The following is a 23,478-nucleotide window of genomic DNA, read 5'->3' on the forward strand; positions in this document are numbered from 1 at the left end:
TCCCAGCCACTCCTTTACTTCTTCATACCCTTGACTTCCCACAAACACCTTTTCAGTTCCAAAGTGTGTCTGCTTTCCACTTACACTGATTTTCTCTCTGGAAACCACACAGAAATGTCAAGATATCGCCTTTTTTTCTGTCTTAGGAAATACTTATTTTGCAGGGAGAAAACAACAAAATTTAAATGGTGTTGCATAATACAAAAAGGAAACAACTCCTCACCCCAATTCAGGCTTTACACAGTGAGAGAGTCACCCACAACTTCCCGGGTAGGTGCCAGTGTCTGCTTTTGGTTCAGTCGTTTTTCCAAGTGTAGAAATCCCATTTGCTCAAGAGAGAAAAGAGCTGTTCTTGTGGGGAACAGGTACCACTGTACTGAAATGTAGCACAAAGCAGGATGCTGCATGTCCCTAAACCACCTAATGCACTGGCACACTGTGAATAGAACTCTTGCACTCTGCAGAGTCTTGTACATCAGTAGCACAGATTTGGGTCTGACCCCCAACCTTCCTCTCATCAACCGTTTCTACTGGGATAGTTCCAGCCAGGTTATCATCACTAACTTGCTGAGCTCTTGAAGAAGTCTGTACTTTCCACAATCATATAAAAATCAAATAGAGAAACTAGTTTTTTGGGGTTTTTTTTTTTTTTTCAGATTTTGCATGGTAATTTCTATGACTGGTAAGAGATGCACAGGGTTAATTCTATGGATCAGAGGAGTCCTGAAATCTGCTCTTGAGTTGGTGCAGAAATTATGTAAACACCTCACTTCTTAAAAGAACTATATATTAAGCAATTATTTTTTATAAAATATTTAAGGATATAATGTAAACACAGTATATTTTCCTCACTGCCAAATGGCTCCAGGATATAGTTAACCTGGTAAGCAAAGCGAGCCAAGTCCTGTGTTCTGTGCTGTGAAGGACTGTGGTCAACACTTGCTTGAAGAGCTGCAGGAGGCGGGCTTTTTTCCCCCCATAAAATCAAAGAAATCTATATTATACCACCCTCCCAAAAATTTCAATATCTATTTTAAAAGAAAGGAAGAGACAAGACTTGAAAATGAGAACTCTCTACAGATGGCTTGTGCAACCTGAATTTTACCTCATATGCCCACATTTATGCAATGAAGTGTTGCTGCCTGACTCAGTGAACAGCAAGCCTGCAGAAAGGGGGAAATGATGTAGAATCAGAGCACTGTGTTTCTGCCATTTTCTGACATTAGAGCCTATGACTCTGTAACCTAAAGGACACTCCTAAGCAGAGTTTCTTAGTTTCTAATCCATCAGTAGCTGGATTAGGACAACACAGCTAACTAGACTATTAAAGTGGTAGCAGGAGTGTATGCAGGTGACACAAAGTGTTTCATCCCTGTCTCTCCACCACTGCCCCACCCACCTGATCCCCAGCTTTGGCCTCGGTGTCCCCAGCAGGCTGGGTTTGGTGCCACACGCCTCACCACAGGCTAAATGTTTGTGCAGATGGTTGGATTTGCACCAGAACTGTGTAGAACTCTCCATGTTCTGTGCTGTCCTGGTTGGTATTTCAGGGTGTAAATGCTGTCTTGAAAATGAGTTTATAGAGTTTTAATCTCCCAGGTCTGTGCTGTTCTGCCTTTCCCATCCTCTTCCTGACACATCACTGAGTCAGGATGAGGCATGGGAGTCAGTCAACTCATGCCAGGTGCCAATTCAGACACCCCACCAGACACTTAGAGAGAACAACTGGTTTGGGAGTGCTCTGCTATCTGCCCATAAAACTCATGTCTAATTTCCTACAAAGAAGTAAAAAGGGTAATTAGCCCCAGGAGAGATCTCAGGAGAAAGTGGTTCTGAGCAGGCAGTTCCTGGGTGCCAAGTTAAAGCAGGTAAATGCCCAAACCTGAGGATGTGCAGGACAAACTGTGGGATATGAGAAGGTGAGCACCTGCTGAGCCCAGGGCTGAAGGCAGTTTTATGTAAAAAGCCAGTTCAAGTGCTGGTGGGAATGCAGCCCTCGTGGCAGAGAGCTGCAGCAGCAAGTGCAGCTCCAGAGCAGGGAAGGCAGGATCAGACTGTCTGAGCTTCCCCCATGGTTTTGTTCCCTTTAAATGTCCCCATCTGCTGCTGAGCAGAGTGCAGAGGCCAGCTGGGTCCTCTCTGTCCTGGTTTGGGACAGGTATGCAGCTCCCCAATGTCACTTTTAAATTACCCTGCTGTGCTTCTTGCTTCTTGCCTCGCTGCTTGGGAGGGACATGCACCCCACACCAGTGCAGTGATTTCTAATTATTATTTAGCATTATCCTTTGAAATACTAAAGGCTTGGCATTTTATTTCCATGCGGTTTCTCCTCCATATTTTTGGGCAGGGATTGTTTATTCTCAGGGTGTGTGCTGTTCCTTATACACTATTATTCTAAACACTTTATCCCTTTTTAAATGTAGGACTGTGAAGGTGCAGTTTGTGAAGAGGGTGATTGAATTTTACATCAACTATGATTGCTGTGACAGTTGTTTTAAGGATTTAATGCAATCTTTGACCACAATAATTTTTGCTCTTAGCAATAACTCTGTGATAGGATGGCAGATTTGAAATTCTGAACCTATTCTCATCCTAATTTCATCTCTGTAAAGTAGAAAAAAAATACAGTTGCTCTAAACTTCTATTAGACTTAAGTCTGAGTCTCCTGGCTTTAGAAAGATTAGATCACTGTAATTTCCCCACAGCACAATATCAGAATAGAGCTGCTCCAAGGCATTGCTCACTGGAATGGTGACTATTTCAGAGAACCTACAGCTGCACGATGGGCTCCCTCAGGAGCTGAAGTCAGTGAAAGCCCGAGGAAAAAATATTGTTTTCCTTTGTACTTGTGAGCCAAAGTAAACTGTAACCCACAGAAAATATCAAAGGAGTGGCAACATGCCAGATTTTGTCTAGAAACTTGCTGTGAGCTTTGTCTCTTTGAAAATGATCAGAATCACTCATATATTTCTGACTTATATTAGGATATCACAAAATGCCTTTTCCAGCAGATTGTACCCATACAGGCAGTTTGTGTGACAGGAGCATTTGTTTTGATGCTGATCTGCAAAGCTCCCAAATAGAACTTTGCATTTATTTTCACTTGTCTTATTTATGCTAATGGGATGGCTAAATAAAACCTCCTGGATTTCTTGTGATATATAGATATAAATGTGCGTGTAGATATTTATGTGTACTGTCTGTAAGGTCCCCTAATCACTGACCTCTCTGTTCTTTAAAACTGCAATTTCTTAAATCTTGTGATCCCAATAGAGTTTCAAGTACCATTTTTTTAGAAAGATAAAAAGCCAATTAGCTGTGAAATGATGGTTTCTAAAGAAATATTCTAAAATGTCACATAAGATCATCCATTGGCTAACAAGGAAACAGAAAAATAGTTTTCAAGACACTATTAATTTTTAACCATCTAGGTGTGGTAGGACTTGTGTGAAAGGAGGATGATTGCAAACTCTTTTTGGAAGCTTGTGGCTTTGGTCACTTCACCACAATTATTTACTACAAGAAAACTTTCATAACTGATACCTGAGGTCTCTGGCTCCAACTCTCAGTATAAATGCTACAATAAAGTTCTGATTCATGTGCTGAAAAGCTGCTGTCAGGTTTTCCCTCTGACTCAGGCTTCAGAGAGTAGAAGTCTCCCTGCATTGCATCTCCAGACATCCCAAATGTCTGAAGATTCATTGCCCAAATGAATGTGGGCAAAGATTCATTTGCTCAGTGAATCTTGGGCAAATTCACTGCATATGATGGGAATGTTGTTATCAACCACTCTGTGCCTGCCCCAGTAAATATGCACATGTTGGGTGTAAAGCTTCCTTCACAGAAATGCCTTTGCACCCATCAAGGCCAGGAGCAATAGCCAGCCTGATATTTCTACCCTTTTTTCTCTCTCATTACCTTTACAAAGTTAGTTGTTTTTCTGTCACCACTTTTATTTATAGAGTGGCATCAAAAGGAGTATTTACTGCAGAATGAATAGAAAGTATTATTGCTTGTGCAAGATTGAAGAGGCAATGTACATTTCTGTAAAACCTTATAGGCCTGCATTAATCTTCTTCATTTTTTGATAGGTCTTATTATGCTTATTTATTTTCTTTCTTTCTGTACCCATTTAAATGTTAAATAGAATCTCAGAGGACTAGATAGTATAACTGTGACAGTTAACAGATTTGATTTGAAGGCCAGTCCAAATAAAAAATGATAAATACAAACCAATAAACCATAATTGATACCATCATTTAGCTTTGCTCAAGTTAATCTTGACTTTTTCCATTTCCTGCATTTGAAAATTGTTGGTATGGAAAAATTATGGTTCCATCAGACTGATGCAGGAGGTGGTACTTGAAAGGAGAATTTGTTCATGAGCAGAAAAATAACCTGAAATCAGTTTGGGGTTGCTCAGGAGCCAGTCCTGCACCTTTATCCTTCTCCTGCTTCCTCTGAGCTCCTGCCCAGCAGGGTGGGCCTGACACTGAAATACAGCAATGCATCAGTGACCAGGCTGCTCCAGAAGGAAAAAGACAAAAGTTCATAAAACAGCATTTTTGAATTTTAGACACTTCCAGGGAAAAGATTTCATAGAAACTAAAATTAAAACTTTATTGCATCTTTGCATTTTGGCAATTTACACTGTTGTGGTTAATTATAGGCCAGACTCTGCTAAGTAACTCATCAGAAAGAGAGGTCAGGCCCAAAAGGTTTTGTTTAAAATGACTGAAACCATCACTGGCTAAGAACACTGTCCCAGATGCACCAAAGAGTATAAAATATTTAATGATTTCTAAAACCAAGCTATTTAACAATGAAACCAAGGTGAAAGACTGACTCCCTCGAGCCCCAAACTCTGATTGTCTTGGCAGTCTCTGCCCAGGCTGGTTTTGGTAAGCCAAGAAATACAACTGCCTGCAGTCTCCAAAGCCAAAGAGATGAATTCTTTAATCCTATAAGCAACTGAAGCAAGGAAATTATGATGATGTTTGATTTTTAGAAAGGAGAACATTGATGGTACATTACTAAATGAATGCTCAGATTTCTGGGACATTTGAGTATTTGCTTAATGTTTTCTTTAACACACCTAGATACTTTTATTTGGTATAGCATTGCTCTAAACTACTATAAAAATCAATTATTTTTCTCAAAGACATTTGTATGACACTTAGAAGCACAAAACGAGATTAAAGCATTATAAGTACTTAAATCCATTCTGCTTATCTGTGCACAGCAATCCATTCTGTGGTGCTCTACAGGATTTTTCAGTCCTTGAGAAAGATGAGGAAGGCAATGTGGCTAAGCCTAATTAAAAAATGCAAATGGTTTTGCTAAACAAAGATGTCATGTGAAAATACTCCATAGCAGTGACTGTGAGATTGATTGGACTCAAATTCCACCTGCCCTGGGTCTCTGGGGGGTCAGGATGAGCAGGTATTACCAAGGTGTGAGTGGAGCTATCAGCAGAAAGAGTCAATTGTGTATTACACAGCTGATACAGGCTGTCAGATCAGCAGCTAAAACACCCATGATTGGAATAGTCTATTTGGGTTTGAGTTTTTAAACTGAGCTAGTTCTTCTTTCCTGCCTCCACTACTCTAATTATACTTATAATTAGAGTACATTATTAGAGTAACATTATAATACATAATATGGTCCCCCCCCTCTTTTTAAGTAAAATGTTAGTATGCATCATAGTTCAGACCACGTATGCCATTTTTGCCCTGTTTTTCACACACTGGGGCAGGGCTGCTGTATTTATTTTGCAGTCTCCCAGGCTTAGGTGCCTTTTGGTCTGGACTACACTGGGGGAAGAAGGACTGGGGAGGTGGCATTTTGCAGGGCAGCAGGGAAAACCAGCAGCTCCGTGGTTGCCACACCTTATGAAACTCTTCCTGATAAATCTCTACTCAAAGCTTTCTGTGAAGGGATTTCAGGACTGTATCCAGTAGATGAGAAACTGCTGTCTCTAGATGAAAAACAGGCTCTGTGTCTTCTCTGATTAAAAAATTCTTTACTGAAAGCAGATCATTCTGTAAGTTCTCTGCTTTTCAGAGGATGGGCTGAGAAGGAAGGAAGCACACAGGTCTGATGATAGCTTTTGATTGAGCTCAGTCGTTTGTTAAATATGCACTATAAGAAATTAGGACTGTAAAATCTAACTGCTCTGGATAATTTCCTCAGCTCCTCCTTTTCTTCACCGGGCCCATCCTGGCCTCACTCCTTCTTCTTGCTTCCTGCCTCATAAAATTACATTTTTAAACCAAGACCTCATGTTCTCTCCCCTTAAAAAGGATTGTTTCATCCTTCCATTAAGAGAATTTACATTCAGCATACAAAATATCCACCTACAGCTGACCACTGTTACAAGCAACAGAAATCACAGCTTTGTGATGGATACAGTTTGGTGACAGTGATGGTTTCTGTCATTTTTAACCAAACCTTTTGGGACTGACCCCTGTTTCTGCTGCAGTAGGTGTGCACATCATCTGTCTGCTCATGCATGCTCTACAAATTGCAGGGCAGCTCTGCCCCAGCTGTTGGACAGGTTATTAACAGGTAGAGCTCTGAGGCAGCAAGATTACTTGAAAAAGAAGGAATGGTACAGGTTCTTGCGCTTATGAATCAGTCTGGAAAACAGCTGGCTGTCAGACTGCTGAGATTGGAAAAGTCTGCTTATCTGTGTATTAGCATCTTAAGGTTAACTTTTCAGCATGTTGACATGTAAGTTCTGCTACTTTCCTCTCAGTAGACTTTATTAAAGTGCAGCTCCGTCTGGTTTCTCTGTGGTATAAAGAAGGTTTAAGTTCACACCCTTACAATTTCTCAGTTTCATCTGTATTCATGAAAGCTGTAGGAACTCTGGCTCTGGAACCTCTGGCCTACTGTCAAATTAGACAGATAGCATCCAGTGAGCTCAAAAGTGACTATTTCCCTTGAGCCTGAAATTATTTCTGTTGGTAAACAGGCAACCAGAAACTCTAATCATGCATTTTTACAGAGGCTGTAATCCTAGGTGTTCTCTTGATTCTTTAAAAAAAACTTAATCAAACTAATTTAAATATAATTCAACTAGTTTGTCAAATTATTTTTATTCACACAAACCCAAAGCTGCTTTGGGAGAATGTTTTGCCTAATCACATGTATTTTTGAACAGATTTAGGTGATTCCTCAGTTGAGATCTGTTTTACTGGGTTTCAGAATCCAGTATGAAACAGTAAAGCTAAATAATTTCCTCTCACAGAGTTCTTCAAGCTTTGAGGGAACTAAAAACCAAAAAGGGTGCAGGGTAGATGTGTAGCTTTGGAAAGACATTGCTTACTCAAATACACTGTTCAAGAAGCAAATGGGGAAATTCTTTGCACTCTCACAGTAAATAAAGTGATTTTAACTGGGAAAATTAATTTTGGTGGATTTGATTCTAACTCTTCCCAGATACCTAGAATAATTACTTTAAAAATATGACTACCCACATTTTCATATTGTCAGTTTAAAAGAGCATGGAATATCTCAATTGAACATCTGCTGCAATCTGGAGGAAGTGTCCATAACGTCAGAATTATTGAATCAGTCCCCAATCCCTGTGTGTCAGACAGAAGTACCTGTACTTCTCCACACTCATTCATTCTCACATGCCCTGCATTCCCAGAGCCAGATCATGGAGCTGCTGTAATCACAGATGTTTTTGTACTAAATTACATAGCAGCTGACAGAAATAAAGATCTGTCCATGAGTCAGTTGGATTATTAACTTTATCATTACCCTTTTAAGCTCTGAAATAAAAAAGAAAAAGAAGTTGTTTGTTCTCTATACTTAGTTGCATACACAGATGGAGGAAAAATACCTGAATAACACTTCTGAGGGGTTTAGAGCAAACCCCTGAAGTACAACAAGAATCTTCTAGCTTTCAATTTCTTGCATCTGAAATAGTAAAGCTGGGAATAAGAAAGGTGTTCTGGTCTGAACTTCTTCCCTAGACAAGCTTCTACCAGGAAAACATCTGCCTTCTTCATGGTCATCTTAAATCTGCAGGTCTAGACTCATCCTACAGAAAGGAGAACTCCTACAGTGATGATTAAAGTCTGGGTTTCTGTAGCTCCCTGTCTCTTTGCAGAAAACCAAGATGAGAAGTCTTGGCATCTACTTGAGGATTGAATTGGATCTTTTTGGAAAAGGAGCTGGAAATCTCAGCCTGTGCTAGATTCCTGCAGTACTGTAAGGAGTGGTGTTTGTGGTCATTTCAGTGACACTGAAATGTGTGGTGATTTCTGTTTGTTCTTGAACTTAGAGCTGTTGTATGGACAGCTGCAGAGCATCTTTCAGGGCACATGGACACACCCTTTGTCTGTACAAGGTCCTGGCAGAAGCTCTTTGGAGATCACCTTTGGCAAACACTCAGCTGCAGTTAGGTGCAACCCACAGTGCAAGCCAAGGCTCATGCTGAGAGCACAAAACTGTGCAGAAGAACATCCACCCTGGTATGCTCTTCAAGTTCTCACCCTGCCGTGGGGCCCCTGTGTTTATCTGTGTGATAAACAAGGGCTCTGCTGCCACAGCCAGAGCAGCCCCAGCTGCAGCAGAGCCCTCAGACACCCTGCCTGGGGCACACAGCTCCTGCACCCACTCAGGCACACTCACACATTCCTCAGCTATGTAAACACATCACTGTGCAGTCACACACAGGCACTAATGACGAGGAAATGAGGATTAGCTGAAGCAGGGATGTGCATGTGACTTTCTTTTGCATATGGTTTCATAATGCCCAAAGTGTCATCTTCATTCATCTTCCTTCTGGTTTTATAGGAGGCTTTAAAATGCCTTCATGCAGAGCAGTGAGGCGTGTGACACTGCCATTATAAAGCATGTAATGGAAAAGACACTTTCCTATAATTTCTGGGAAAGAGAGATCTCAACCATTAACAAACTACCAGCTGAAATGTGTGGGTTTCAGGTAATATTCTTCAGAATGTTCCTTCAGTGTTCTCCCACTATTTTAATCATTACTATTATTTTGCCTCCTATTACTCCACCTCAGAGTAGTTTTGGGAAGCAGGAAAGATTTTGTTTCATTTCTTGCTATTAAATTGGTGTGATGTCTTGGGTAACTCCTAAAAAGTGTCTCCTTTTCCTGAGCATACAGACAAGTATCTACTGAAGAAGTTTATATAAAATGTATATAGTATATAGTGCTTTAAGGACTTATATAATTTTGTGAATATCTACGATATTATCAGAAATAAGGAAACTAAAAATTGCCAGTTGTTGCTTTTCTGTTGTGGGTATTTGTTTTTAGATTACAATTTCCTTTCCTCCACTGAACAAATTCTGGTGACTTGTTTTCACTGCCATTGGCTCTCATCACTTCTTTTTGGGGTCATTAGCAGTTATCACTAATATGCAGAATGCACAGTTACAGTAGATAGGAGACTGGGAATGGTATAAGAGATGTAGCTCTCTCCTCCATGCACAGTAAAATTTGACCTTTTATATTTAAATGGTTAAAGAAGATCTTGAGCTGGAATATGTCTTATATGAGGTGTTTGAAATAGCCTGATAGTGACTCAGAATTAAAAAAAAAAAGTTTCTGGAAGACAGAGCTAATCATCCATTAGCATTTGGATGCAATGCTTGTCTCACATTAATTTCCATGCTTGCCAAAATGATTCTGGCAGAGGAACCAGCTGTGAAATGTAGAAATTAAAATATTAGTTTGGAAGTACTAGATATGCCCTGTAGCTACTTGCAAAAGGATTTGCATGAATGAAAATGTGAGGTAGCAGTATCATACAGGTGGGAGAATTTCTGTGCCCCCTTTTCTCCTTGTGCCCCCTGCTTTCTGTGCTGAGCAGGATGTCACATCTATGGGACATCCCTTGGGCCAGCTGGGGTCTGCTGTCCCAGCCTGCTGTGCACCCCAGTGAACTCACTGCTGGGGGCAGCACACAAGCCCTGCTCAGGAATAGCAAAAACATTTCTCTGTTCATTCCCTGTGTTCAGCAGAAATACAGAATATAGCTCCACACCAGCCACTGCGAAGAAAATTACCTCCAGCCCAGCACACAGTTATAACCTCCGAGTATGAAGCAGCTCAGGCCCATCTTCTGTACTACAAATAACTCCAAAGGCTTCATGGCAGGTATCCCTCAGTGGGATACAGCAGTACCTTCCTTATCTCACCAAAGTCAGATCAGGCTGCCATCAAAAAAATCCATTTGTGTCAAAGTAGGACCATGGTGCTCTCCTGGCAGTTTCTCTGCCCAAAATTACAACAGGATTCAAGGCAGGTTGGGGAAACATCAACTTGAAGCTCTGAGCCTTCCTTCTGTTGTATGGTCCTTTGCATGATTAGAGAGAGGCAATTTCCATCTTTAGCTGTGAGTGGAGGAAGTCTTTCTCCCATTCTTGCCCTATATTTTCATTGGGATGGTGACAAAAGCCACATTACTCCCTTCAGTTTCCATGTAAAAACCTCTCCTGTGAGCTGCACAACTGCTATGTAACATGACATGAGGGTTCCAACCACTCTCCTTGCAGGCCCTAACAGAATGTTTCCAAAAGCAGGCAGCTCAGTGCATCTCCTGTGAGTCACCCAAATTCACCTAAATAAGGCCCTGACATGACTCTCCCTTGTCTCCCCAGCCCAGCCACAATTCTCTTTCTGGTACACCTTGTATGTTGTCAGAAGGATGTGTTATACTGCTCTCCTTCTAGCATTTTTAGCGGTAATGAATTTGAAATTTAATCCAAATTATTCTTCAGAAGGTGCTTATCTCAAATGACTTGGTGGATTTTTGGTTCTTGATATTTCAGAGCCTATCCCTACTTTAATGGCTGGACTGCATTAATGAATCTTCCTGAGTTATCTCTTCATAAGCCACTGCTTCAAAAACAGCTGTGAATATTTTCTTCCCATTAAAGCTTATTCCTTTGGGTTTGATGTAATTAATTGCCACTTAAGACTTAGTGAAAATATTCCAATAAATATTTATGCCACATGCACCATCTCCTCTCTCCAGTGCCCTGTATACTTAATGTTTAACAAATTTCTGCAAACCTCAGCCTGCAATTTATGTTAGAGAGAGACTGTGGTTGTAACAGCAGCACAATCACAGATGTCCACTCTAGAGGTAGCACAAGAATCTCATTTCTTGATAAAGCAGGTCATGGAGAATATGCCAGAGTGGAATGCTGGAGAGGATACAGCTGCAATACCATGCCTGATCCTCCCAGGGCTTATTTACAGCTTTGTCAGAGTAGGGTTAAGCATCTGCTTAAGGACAGACAGAAAACCACCGCAGTGTGAGACTGTCACAGAAGGACAGGAAAGAAGATGGCATATCTAGACAGATGATTAAAGAGTGTCCCAAGTCTAAAGTTACAGGAAAGAGAAGAAAATCTATTGTCAACCTTTCACACTCTGAAACTGATGAGGCTGTGAATTTGACTGCTGTATGATACATGTGTGGTACTGAAAATGTGGAAATGCAACCCTTTAAGAGCATATTTGAATTCTGTCTTAACATTAGCTCATATGTGAAGATATATTTTTCAGAGCCAAGTACATACAAGAGCAGAAAGTGAAACATATTTTACAGATTATACAAGTAATCTTTTCAGTGGTCTTTGAAGCGAGTGCTCAGTCTGCCTGCACTGTGCTCCATAAGGCAGAGAGCAATTGCTGGAGAGGAGGGGTTTTGTTTCCCTGTGCAAGCCAGGGGGGGCTCTCTGGAAGGTTCAGTTCCTTACCACAGCAGCATGAACACCCACGCATGCCTGAGACAGGACTACAACTCACTGCCAGGATTTAGCCTGCTGCTGTTGGTTCCTGCACCTTGGCAGGATGTAATTAAAGTATCGTCAAGCTGAATAGGAAGATGAGACTTAAACCTGAAAATATCCCCAGTAATTATGGTTTAGATCTGGAAAGCAATGGATGGATTTTGATTTCTGAAAGAGACAATGCTGTTCCTGAAGATGGTTGAGTAATTATGGAGTAAAAGGTAAAATAAACAGCCTTGTAATTCCCCGTCTGTGACAGTGCTGAGGTGTGCAAGCAATCCCATGAGGGAGGAAAAAGGTCTTAGTACATAGGTCTGGTGGTTTTAGGGCTTTGCTATGTTTGCTAGCAAATGTAAAACAGGGCTTTGCTATGTTTCCTAGCAAATGTAAAACTTCATTCAAACACAGTAAAACAAAGCACCTGTTTCAGCTGTGCATGGTCACTATTCAGGAACACACACAGCTTTGTTTTAGGACAAGCCAACAAACAAAAACCTCCTCCTTTGAGATTCAAGACTAAACTTCTGTATTTGCCTGTGTAAAAAGCCTTGCTGACTAGTACTAGCCTGGGGAATAATCCTTCTTTCTGAGCCCGTGTAAGATTACACCATCACTCTTCAGTGAGGCCATGCTTTCATTCCCTGGACACTCTGAAGAACATATTGGATAAATGGACCCTGACTAAGGGACAGAAAACGTCCCTGACACAGTGTCTGCACTATTGTTAGCAAGTTACCTGAAAGTAATCTAGTATCAAAGACTGATGAAAAAAAAATCTGTGTATTTCTACCTAAAATCCAAAGATATGTAGTGCCATATCTTTAAAAAGACTTGGGTGAAGAAAAGAATGAAACCACTCATAATATACTTTATTTCAAGTGAAAACTGCTGTCCTTTATTTCATCAAAATACACCTTGCCAAAGATTTTTCCTTCCTGCATATGTTATCATTCAGTTTGGAATAACTTGTGGGAGCTGTTTCCTGGATGTTTTTGTTCCATTCCTTGAGTGAGCAATGGCATTTATCTGACAATATGATTCAAGGAAGACTTGGCTAGAAAAGCTAATTTCTTAATTTCATAGTTACTTTTCTCTCTGAATTGATTTACTGCACATTTGTACAAGTGCCAGGGCAGCAAATGAGATGAAGCAGGAGCTGGAGGAGGAGGTGATACCACAGAAGCCCTGATTTGACCAGCTCAAATTAGTGCATAAGGGCATCCTTAACCTCCTCCTGAAGTTGTTTGAAAGTTTGATGGCTAAACTGCAGTGAAAGTGAAAATGCTGAAATACCTGGTTAGGAGAGCAAAGCCATGTGGTTGCAAGGCAAGCAGCCAGCTCTGAAAATCCAGCCACTCTGATAGCAAAAAGACATTCTTCACTATGTCAGCTAATAGAGACACCACAGGCCATGCGGTCCATCATCGCATCACCTGTTTGCTTTGGTAACAATCTGGTTTTTCTCTCCCTTGTCACTCACTAAAGTAAGCATTGCTTCCCCTCTTCAAAAAGCTCAAGTTTGTCTCCCAGGCTGGGTATGTTCTCCTGCACTAAACCAACCAATTTAACTAACCCTAAACTGTAATTCTTCCTCCTTCTGTGCTGCAGATGGATTAGGGTTTTTCCACGTGGCATTAGCCCACGCCATGGCTGTGCTGCCTCCACTGTCCCACTCCCCCAGTCATGCTGCCCTCCACTCTCCTTTGTGCTTCCACCATCACCATCAGACCACTTCCCAGGAAGTGCCAGTGGCACAGGGGCACAGGAGAGCAGCCAACAATTAGACAGGAGGGTGTTTAACCAGGACTGAATTTGACTGAAGTTTGGGCTGCTGTTCTTGTCCTTTCCCTCTGCCTGCATTACTTACATCCCTGTGTGGAGCATTCTGGAGTGAGCATTTTTGTAGTTACAGAGTAGGAGCACTTGCAAATGGAAAAGCTGCTGGACTATTTCAAGAATGTTTCAAAACCTTTAACACTTTATTGAAACTGTTCTCTCATCCATCTGCCGGCAAATCCAGTTTTTTTCTGAGCTTTAAGGAGATATAAAACAATTTAAAATGAGCCCTTGTCACATCCTGACTCTTCAAAAAGTGTTATCTTCTTATGCTAAAGTAAGAAATGAGCACTGTTTCTAAGTGCTTTGTTTTAATTGAAAGGCAGGTATTTTCCACCTTCCATATTGCCATTTAGGGGTGTAGCTTCTGCTTCTCCAAGATATTTGCCAGGAAGTTTGCAGGATTTCTGCCAGTCTGGAAATCCACTGCCCCTCTCACGAAGGCACACTGCTTGGGAAGGAGAGGTTCTGCCTGCCTGCATCAGTGGTTCTCCAGGACAGTTCTCTGTTAGGCTCTGTGCAGTGGGAATGTCTTTCTCCCTGTCTGTGTTGGGACAGGATGGGCATGCAAAGAGCAGTGGGGTGTGATGATTTTGTGGGGAGATAATTGGAGCCGGATCCATTTTGAGAGAAGTTTTTTTTTTTCAGTGTAAATATAATTTCTAATGGCTTTTTGCTGGCCTGGAGCATGAAAGGTCAGAGAATATCTTGAAAATTCACTTATAAGCATCTTGAACCAAATGAGTGTCAAATATCTTGTAGGAACATTTTTTTTTTCTTAATTTAGTTTTGTATCCTGCTCTTTTCCTAAATAATAGTTTAATGACTACGTTCATGAAGAATTCCTAAAAGAAAATTAAGATACATCTTTAGCAGTATGGCAATACCACCCTAAATATGGAGACACTGTAAAAGAATTGCAAAGAAAAGTGTTAAATCTTACCAACTGCTAAGATAAAGTCATCATTGACATTTCTGTGTGCAAGATGAAGAGACTGTGCTTTAGGATGGTCCAATGCTAGAAGAGAACTATAAGTCATCTAATTAAGCAAGAATTTAGATTTCTTCTTGTACTAACATAAGCCAACCACAAATATTCAGCACTGATAATTAATCTAGATATCTGGGGAGAAATTAGGGACAAAGTATCTATTAGTTTTCTCTTTTCCAATAAGGTCTTCATCAAAGCATGTCCAAAGCAGGAAACATTTGTTATCGATCCAGAGAAAGAAAGCTGGCAATACTGGAGTAAGAAAAAGTATCTATTTTTATGTGAAACTACTTTTATGAGGTCACTCCACGAGGGTAAGAAGAATGTGACATTACAGAAATTTTAATTGCATTTATACATCACCATGTGGATCTTATGCATTTTTATTCTAATTGGTGGATTTTGATTAAGTTCTCATTCGGTAGAAACAATCAAAACAAGACATCTATAATTAAACTACTTTCAAAATACTACCTGATTATATTAACAGGAAACTAGGTATCCTAATCTCAGTGGTAAACTGCTGCTAAACAGTACCACTGTTAACTGAAGTAAGTTTAATGAAATGTTTACCAATCAGATGAATATTCTCCAAAGAGGAAAAAACCACTTATAATATTAGTGTAGAGGAAAAAGCTCCTTAAGGTACTTTAACCTTTTAAATCAGACAGCATGGCAAAATCAGAAAAGGTTGCCTGAAATAAAGACGCTAGCACGGCATAATCTTTCTACAACAACTTATCTTTGCTTGGTAGGCCCCATCTATCAGAGATAAATATAATTTCCTCTAAGATTCTACAGAAAATTAAGCAAAAAGTCAAAAGCTCAACAGGTAAAAAAGCAAGCCAGAATTAATTCTTATATTATTATTTGAGGTAGTAATTTCCTCTGAGAAAATAAGCCTAATTTTTAGGATATTAAGTACTAAATAGTAAAATTAGGTGACTATAGTTAGTATGTTTTACATTAAAAGTAATCCCTTCCTGTATAAAAAACGAGGATACCACTGGTTATCTGCCTGAGGAACCTGCTCTGGTTGAGGAAGTGTTTAGGTTCTCAAATTGCAAGGTTGCTCACTTGCACACTGGGACTAGGTGCTGTATGTTGCTCACTCTGTCTTGTGATAGAGCAGCGCTGGGTATGACTGAGTTAAGCCCAGTAACCTCTGGCCATATTCCTAAATCCCAGGGCTGCAGTGACACTGCTGTGTCCCTCCTGCTGCCCTCAGGCACTCTGTGTCACCCCGGGCAGGACAAGAATGGTCCATGGATGGAGATTCAGTTTCCTGGCAGCTGCAGTCTGGGCTCATCAGCTGGAGCTGAAATCCCCGGCCTTGAGGGAATCCCAGCAGGCTCCAGGAGAACCATCAGCTGGTCTTTAGGTTGTGTGGGAACCTTTTACCTGAGATAAAGCTAATCTTTCCTAAAGCCTTACTTTGCTCACTGAGACCAGGGAATAGTACTCCAATAGGATTCTGGGGAAACATCTGCTCTTCTGACTCCTCCATCAAGTAAAAAACCATTAAAAACATAGTCATGTATTTCCATCCAGTTTCATGTAGACAGTTTATAAAGCAACATAATTCCTATTTCTTCATGCACATTGTTAAACAAAAACTGATCTTTATCGCATTATAACCCACAATAATGAGATTGAAATTTAATTTCAAGTGCAAAATAAATCTGTATGAGTTCTTCAGCAGCTTCCTTTCATCTAACATGGAAAGAGCTTTTTCTCTTTAATTGTGTCTCTCTGCCTTCAGGAACATTGAGCAGCCTTTTAAACATCTGCTCTTTCCAACCTGCCACTTAACAAGTTATGGTTTGGAATAATTTTCTCTTTGGCTTATTTTTCTCTCTTGTGAGTTGCAGATTATGAACATAAAAAAACACAGAGAGCCACCAAAGTCTGAAAGCCAAATATGGGGAAACCTCTGCAGCAGTCTTTATTAATGTGCTTTATACAGAAATCTGTATTTTTAGTTTGTATATCTGCTTTTAAAAGAAAGCTGGAAATTACAGACTTTTTTTGGTTTAACATGCACTGTTGTCAGCTCCACAGCCTATCCAAAGAGCTCTCAAGGAGGAGATGGCAGTGAGTACTTACTGAGGCACAGCTGCTTTCTGACTTGTCTTCTAGAAAGCCAATTTGGCATGGTGTCCTCTGATTCTGCAGCCAGTAGTCTGTTGATTCTAGCAGACTGTTACTGCAGAGAATCTGTTAAAACAGTAAAAATTGTTAAAATAATAACCCTATTGTGCTTTGGGGGCTGGAACCCTATCGTTGTAACTAAATGGAAATTTTGTTGACAAAACTGGGGGAAGTGGATTGGGGGGGGAAGATGGACACGACAGACGTGTTTGGTTTGGACTCATCCAGTTACTGCACCTTTAGTCAAATAACTTATATATCCCCTGAAGTGTGAACCTATTTTCTTCCAGAACTTGGAGACAGACACTTGAAGGAATTGCCCAAACCCAGTATTTTTATTGAAAAATATTGCTATTAGTTTTGTTCTGCATAAAAGTGATAAACAGACATATTAGGAAAACAAATTATTCAATTACACCAGAGCACACCAACTTGCAGCCTCTATGACTGACTGTATCTCTCTCCGCAGTAGATCAGTACTGCTCATTCTGCCAGCAGCCTCATTTCTGGCACTTCTAGGCTCCAAACTCCTTCTTAAACAAGTTTTTCTGCTTTCTGAGAAGCTGAAGTATTTTGGACCTTCTGTAATGAGTCCTGAGGTCAGTCAGCACCCTGAGACCAAAACTTTGTGTTGAATCTCTGTGTTGACTCAGCCCTACAGCTTGTGCCACAGCTCCACTCAAACAAAACCAAAATGGGGCTACAGAGATCTGTAGACTTTAAAGAGGCAAAGCCAGTTTGCAAATCTGATGCTTAAATTAAACTGAATTATTTACTTTCTGCCTCTGTACTAATATTCTACCATGAAAAAGAGGGACCATTAGTATCTTTAAAACAGCTAGGGAAAATATTGGTGCACCGTTGGTGCTACTTACAGAGCATTTCCTATGGCTTATCATCTTCACTAGGCAGCAATGTTAAGAGGTATATTTGCGAAACAGATGAATATTTTATTTTTACTTCTTGTAATTCTCGTACTACCTGAAAATAGTCTGTACTCTAATTTTTGGACTTTTAATAATTATATTTAAAAATAGAAATTTGTTGCTATATCTAGGGAAAGAAAAATCTATCTACGGTACTTTCCTTTACCTGACTGCATGTTTTGTATTGACACACATTTGTCCTACTTCAAGAATACTTTATCTCTAAGCCTAGATCCCTTCCTTAGGAAAAGAAATGAGAATAACTTGTGAGTCCTTCTCATTTCTCAAGGAAGATGAATGACTGTGGAAAGCTCATCTGGCCAGTTGACACAGTTTCTAATCCTTGGGGGCATCCAGGAGTAAGCTTATTACCACCCATAGATTAACTCCCACTCTAATTTTTATCTTTATGGTAGAAAGTCAGTTGCACAGTTAATATTTCACTCCCTGTATTATACTTTTATTGATTTCTGAATAAAAGTCAGCAGGAGAGGGATGAGGAGGTAATGGGGAACACCACAGGCCCTGAGCTTGGCCTGCTTCATTCCCCTTTTTTGGTGCCCTCCATGGAGACTTCCCACCTTTGTGGTTGTTTCTCAGTACACCAGCCCTGCTATGGGTTTTCTTCCAAAGATCTTTAAAATACAAATTTAAGGTTCAAAAAATATTCATGGGAAGTAAAGTACCCAAAGACTTTCTTCTGAGAGTGCCAAAGGCTTATGAATGCTTCACCAGCCTCTTCTTGGGGGCTGCTAGCTAATTGTGTTTACCAGTGCAACAACTCTGCTCTCAGTAAATTTTATAACCTCCCATCTCAGTGCAAAAAGATTCCTGCCATCATAACTCCAAGACTAGACAGGAAAAATAATACTCTCCATATCCCAAAGAAACAATTTCCCGTTAGTGTAATCAACTGTTGTATGGGTTTGTTGCTTTTTTTTTTGAGGAAATCTTGAAGCATTATGAACTGGTTGGTAAAATTTAGAATTAAGCATTGTTTTCCTCTTTCTGAAAAATTACCATTCTCTGAGCCTTTGAGAAGACAACATAGAACTGAACATATACAAAAACACTCATAAACATATATATATATATGTAATTTCAGCTTTAATTAGACTCTAGACATTCTCATCCTCAAGGGCGGAAGTTCTAATAACCTGTTAAAACATAATTTTGTATACACAGGAAACTTTAAGCTCAAACAGCTTTTGCTGCAACAAGCAATCTTGTTTAATTCCCTTAAAGATGATGGTGAATTTTTCTTCAACCTTAATGACTTTAGATCTTTCTTTCCCAAAACTCGGTTTCTGAGAAACTGTGATAGGCAGAAATTTATCATGTCAAAACAAGCTGCAGATATCCTTGGTGCTGCTCATCTCTCTCTCAGAAGGACATGGTGTGCATTTCAGAACAGCTCAATCATAGCAGATGTATATTGTACATGAAAAACCCATGAAATGAGCTAGGCAGTCCACACTTCACCTACTTTGTCTCCTGTGGGATGTTAAATGACCCTTGGTAGCTTTAATTTTCTTTCACAGATTTTTTATCAGGAAGCAAATACTGATAAAGATAAATGTTTTGGTCTGGTCAGGTCAGGTCATGGTTGCCAAGCTTGAGTCACTCCAGGGTGGTTTATGAGTTCCAAGGCTTTATATTGCATTTAATTTTTGTGTGCAGCTTTTCATAAAAGACTGTGAAGTCAAGGGTAGAAATTACTACATGGAAGTTTGGGACAGCAGGTGATTTCTAAGTAACCCCAAGTAGATAAGTTGGCAGAGGTCAGCTGGTCAGATCTAAGGAACAGAGGTTGGCTCAAAGTAATTTGGAAAGGCTCCAGAAACGGTTCCAAAAAGACAGTGCTGTGGAGATGGGGGAATGCAGGAACGTGTGCCAGAGGTGTCCTTGCACATGGTCTGGTTTTACACAGGTCTGAGTGGAGATGGAGATGACATTTGAGCCAGTGGTAGCAGGAGCAAAGGGTAAATCTTGGATCAGTTTAAACTCCATCTTATGAAACACAAACTCTTGCATTAGGACCATATAGACATGATATAGCTCAGAGCTTTCCCCTTGGTACTTCTGTGGAGGAAGGATAATTTGGGCTACCCTGCAATGCTGGTTACAGGCAGGGTTACACACACCTGCTGTGCAAAAATGTATCTCTAGACGCCGTGTGAACTTTTGGCCATACTTCTTTGGTAACAGACAGTATTGTTGTGAGCAAAGACACACATGTGGTAAGAATAAATGGAATATTTCTTACAGCCCCTTGCTATTGTAAGGCACTTCTCCCTGTTAAATATGTTCATGTGTTTAGACAAAGTGGGAGTTTGCACATGCATGATAACTTGATTGGATATTCATGCGTTTAAAAGAACATACAAAGTCCTTATAGTAAAATAATATATGACTGCAGTGATCAAAAGGGTATAAGCTTGAAGGAGTTGATCTAAATTAACAGAGCAAGTTAATTAATCAAAAGCAATGTGAGAACAGGGACTCTTTGTATCTCTACCAGCATATTACCACTGCCATTCTTGCATTTAAGCATTTTTTTCAAAATATACTGAGGTGATCTGTACCAAAGGACAAGAAAAGGAACCCTCTTCTCCTTCAGCTGTCAGTCTGCCGTCCTGCTCTTTATGGCAAACACTATCACTTGCCAAAATTTCATCCTCCTGTCTTGTACTTATCTTCATTCTTATTTAATTAAGACAAGTGCAGGGCCAATCCCACTGACACATTGTTAGAATTTTTCCTATCAGCTAAAAACTGAAAGCAGAATTTGATGCATTGACCATACTCATGTGACAGCTGCACACACTATACTGCTGTATATCTGGTTTGGAGCGGGATCATCACACTCAGAAAATAATTCAGGATGAATCTGCATCATGCACTAAATGTGAAATCAGCAGTAATTCATGGTTCTAAAAAAAAGTTTTCCACTCTCATCTAGAGACTCAGCCGTCAGCATTACTCAGTGTGTTGTGAATCAATGAACTAAATCAGCCTCTAGCAGAGTGTGGATTAGAAAAGTCACTCTTTCCCAGAGGAAAATACTGCATATGAGTTTAGTGTAACAGCTTCCTGCTCCCTGATTTAGATCAGAAGACATTAAAATACAGTAAATATCTAAAACCGAGACAGCATTAAAAAGGCTCTGCTCCACAAATGAAACATCTGCGTCTTCGTGACTGAACATCTTAATTGCTTTGGTTAATTACTACTCATCAAAAAAGATAGGAAAGTGGGATATACAGAATAAAATGAGATATCAAGGGGCACATCTCCTGCATTCATTTAGGTTGGTCTGTTTAGTAACAGGCTACATCTCATATGGTTCCTGACAGGAGCCAGTCATGCCAAATATAACTACTCAAACCTGCAAGTCAACTGTTTAAACTGTTCCCTTGCAGCAGGAGCCCACAGCATTTCACTCCACCACCAATTACACATCTAACTGCAAAACCACCTAACACAGGCTGAAAGAGAACTCTTCATCCTTTTCCACACACACACACACACACACACAAAGTAAACTTTCTCTGACAATAGTGTAAAGAAGCCAAAAACATCCTGCTGTTTGTCAGAAGTATTGTCAGAAGTTAATAACTTTTCTTTTAGTGTGCTGACAGTCATAAAATTGACTAGTTTTACAATGAACAGCTCATGTGATACAGGCTACCCTTTAAAAGAGAGTGATACCTGTGAATGTGACCGAGAAGGAGCCCTTTTTGTAAAGGCAGTGGTGGCACTTAGTGTTGTGCCACTCTCCTTCACTCTTATGTAAACTAAACAACTCTGAGATTAAACGAAAATTTAAGATGTTTTCCCACACAGTAGATTTTCTGTCTATATGAGTCAGCAGTATTTTTAAAAACTGTTATTTTGCAAATGAACCCTTTGATAAAATGAAAGAAATATTGACATTTTAGCTTTTAGCCACATTGAGGTGAGGAAGAAAAGCCCAGTCCCAGCATACACATCTGTCTTATCGAGTTCTCTTTTTATATCAATGATATTATATCTAACAAATTTTCTGTGCAAGGTTTTCAGCATAAGGAAAAATCTTTAGCATCTACATGTTTTATCCTTCACTCTTCTTACAGAAAACAAACAAAAAACTCCAAGCCCAAAATGAAAGCATTATTAAAGACAGAATTATGAGAAGACTGAATGAACTGTGAAAGTTTAAAATGAATGCTATCTTTTCAGCTCTAGAATTATGCCTGTGGGAGACAGTAGAGCTCTGAGGTTTATTGCAGAGTGAGAGGTGAAAGCCTGTCCTCCTCAATAGTGTCTGGTAGTGCCCCCTTCCCTCAGACTGTGCTGCCATAACAAGCTTCTAGGAAGGAGGAATAAAAGGTCTTCACCTTTTATTATCAGTTGTACTGAAATTAACTACATGCATAAAATGACATTTGACCCCTCCTAATGACATACATACACACAGGTGTCACTCCCCCCTCCCCCCCACAATGCTCTAAATTAAATTAATAATAACAACATATAAACCTGGTTTTAGGAAACAATAATAGCAGTCTATACCACCTCTTGTTGTAGAAACCATTCCAATCAAAGTTTTTTTCATGAAGGACCCTCCATTGCATTGACCTGAGGAAGAAAAGCTGTCTGGGTCCCAGAAACTTGTCATTTACTGAGAAGCAGTCCTGAAGGTTTTCATGCTATGCATGGCTTTTATTTCATATAATGAAATGTCAGATAATGAGGTAAATTAGAAAATTTCAATGGGAGTTTACCTCCCAAATATGTATAATGTATTTTGGGACCAGACATTTTCTAAGTATCACTTAAATTTTGTATTCCTCACTAAAGCTGAAAGCTAAAAAGCAAAGCTGTATATATACTGGACTTTGAATATAACATAAACTTAAAAGTTACCTTCTTACATGCTGTGACAGAGCTTCCCAAACTGCTTGCAGAACTGTCTGTGCTGCTGCCTTGGCGCTCTGGGACTTCATGCATCAGTGGAGATTCCAAGTTGCTGAAGAACAAAAAAGAAACAAGCCCCCAAAAACCTTTCCAGTGACTCAGCCACATAAATAACTCAAGTAATACCAAAACGCAGGTCAGTAAGGAGATGTAACTTAGAATAATAGATGCCGTCTGTATTCTGCTAGCTGATGTTACTTAGTAGTCTATTTTATTGCTAATTTTTTTCATTTAGGAAGACTATCTTGAGCTTTTGGATATAAAATAGCAAACTGATGTCTTTTGAACACTAGAGGAAAGCATAAACTGCCTACAACCAGACCTGTCTGTCTTGAATGCCACTGTAAAAAGTGGCACTAGCTTGTTTTCATAAGCAGGCAGCTTGGAGCAGCAAATGAAATGCTTGGTAAACAACAGGAATATTTGCTGCATTTTTACCTGCCAGGAAGGAAGAAAAGGGGTAGTGATTGCAAAGTAAAAAACACAACAGCAGAGGCAGTATTCTGTAATCCAGATGGAACAGCTCAGTACACTGTAGGTTTGGGGCTAAGCTAAGTCATGCACATATTCTGTTTTGTGATTCTGTTTGTACACAACAAACATGTTTACTTTGGAACTGTGCAGATGCGAAGTACAGAACCATAAAACCAAGTTCCCCCAGCCAAATTATTTGCATACACAGCAAGAACCAACCCTCATACTTTTCTTCTGGAATAGTTCAGGCCAGTCTTCAAAGATCTTCCATCGTTAAATAATCACATTGTTCCAAGATTAATGAAGCTTCTCCCTCTGGTCATGACACAATCACAGTTAAAGGCCATATGTGCT

The 23,478-nt window shown here is 39.9% G+C and overlaps 1 protein-coding gene across 8 annotated transcripts in view; it reads right to left on the reverse strand.

Moving 5' to 3' along the window:
• Positions 1-23,478, reverse strand: part of SPHKAP (SPHK1 interactor, AKAP domain containing) — a 63,697-nt gene that overhangs the window by 23,219 nt on the left and 17,000 nt on the right. For all 8 annotated transcript variants that reach the window (XM_063166853.1, XM_063166854.1, XM_063166860.1 and 5 more), the window contains 2 exons: positions 22,600-22,702; positions 16,721-16,831 (listed from right to left, as the gene is read on the reverse strand). In XM_063166853.1, coding sequence (XP_063022923.1) covers positions 16,721-16,831; positions 22,600-22,702 — 214 coding nt within the window. The remainder of the gene's footprint in view (positions 1-16,720; positions 16,832-22,599; positions 22,703-23,478) is intronic.

The sequence above is a fragment of the Melospiza melodia genome, chromosome 12 (genome assembly GCF_035770615.1).
Source record: "Melospiza melodia melodia isolate bMelMel2 chromosome 12, bMelMel2.pri, whole genome shotgun sequence".
Classification (NCBI taxonomy): Eukaryota; Metazoa; Chordata; class Aves; order Passeriformes; family Passerellidae; genus Melospiza; species Melospiza melodia.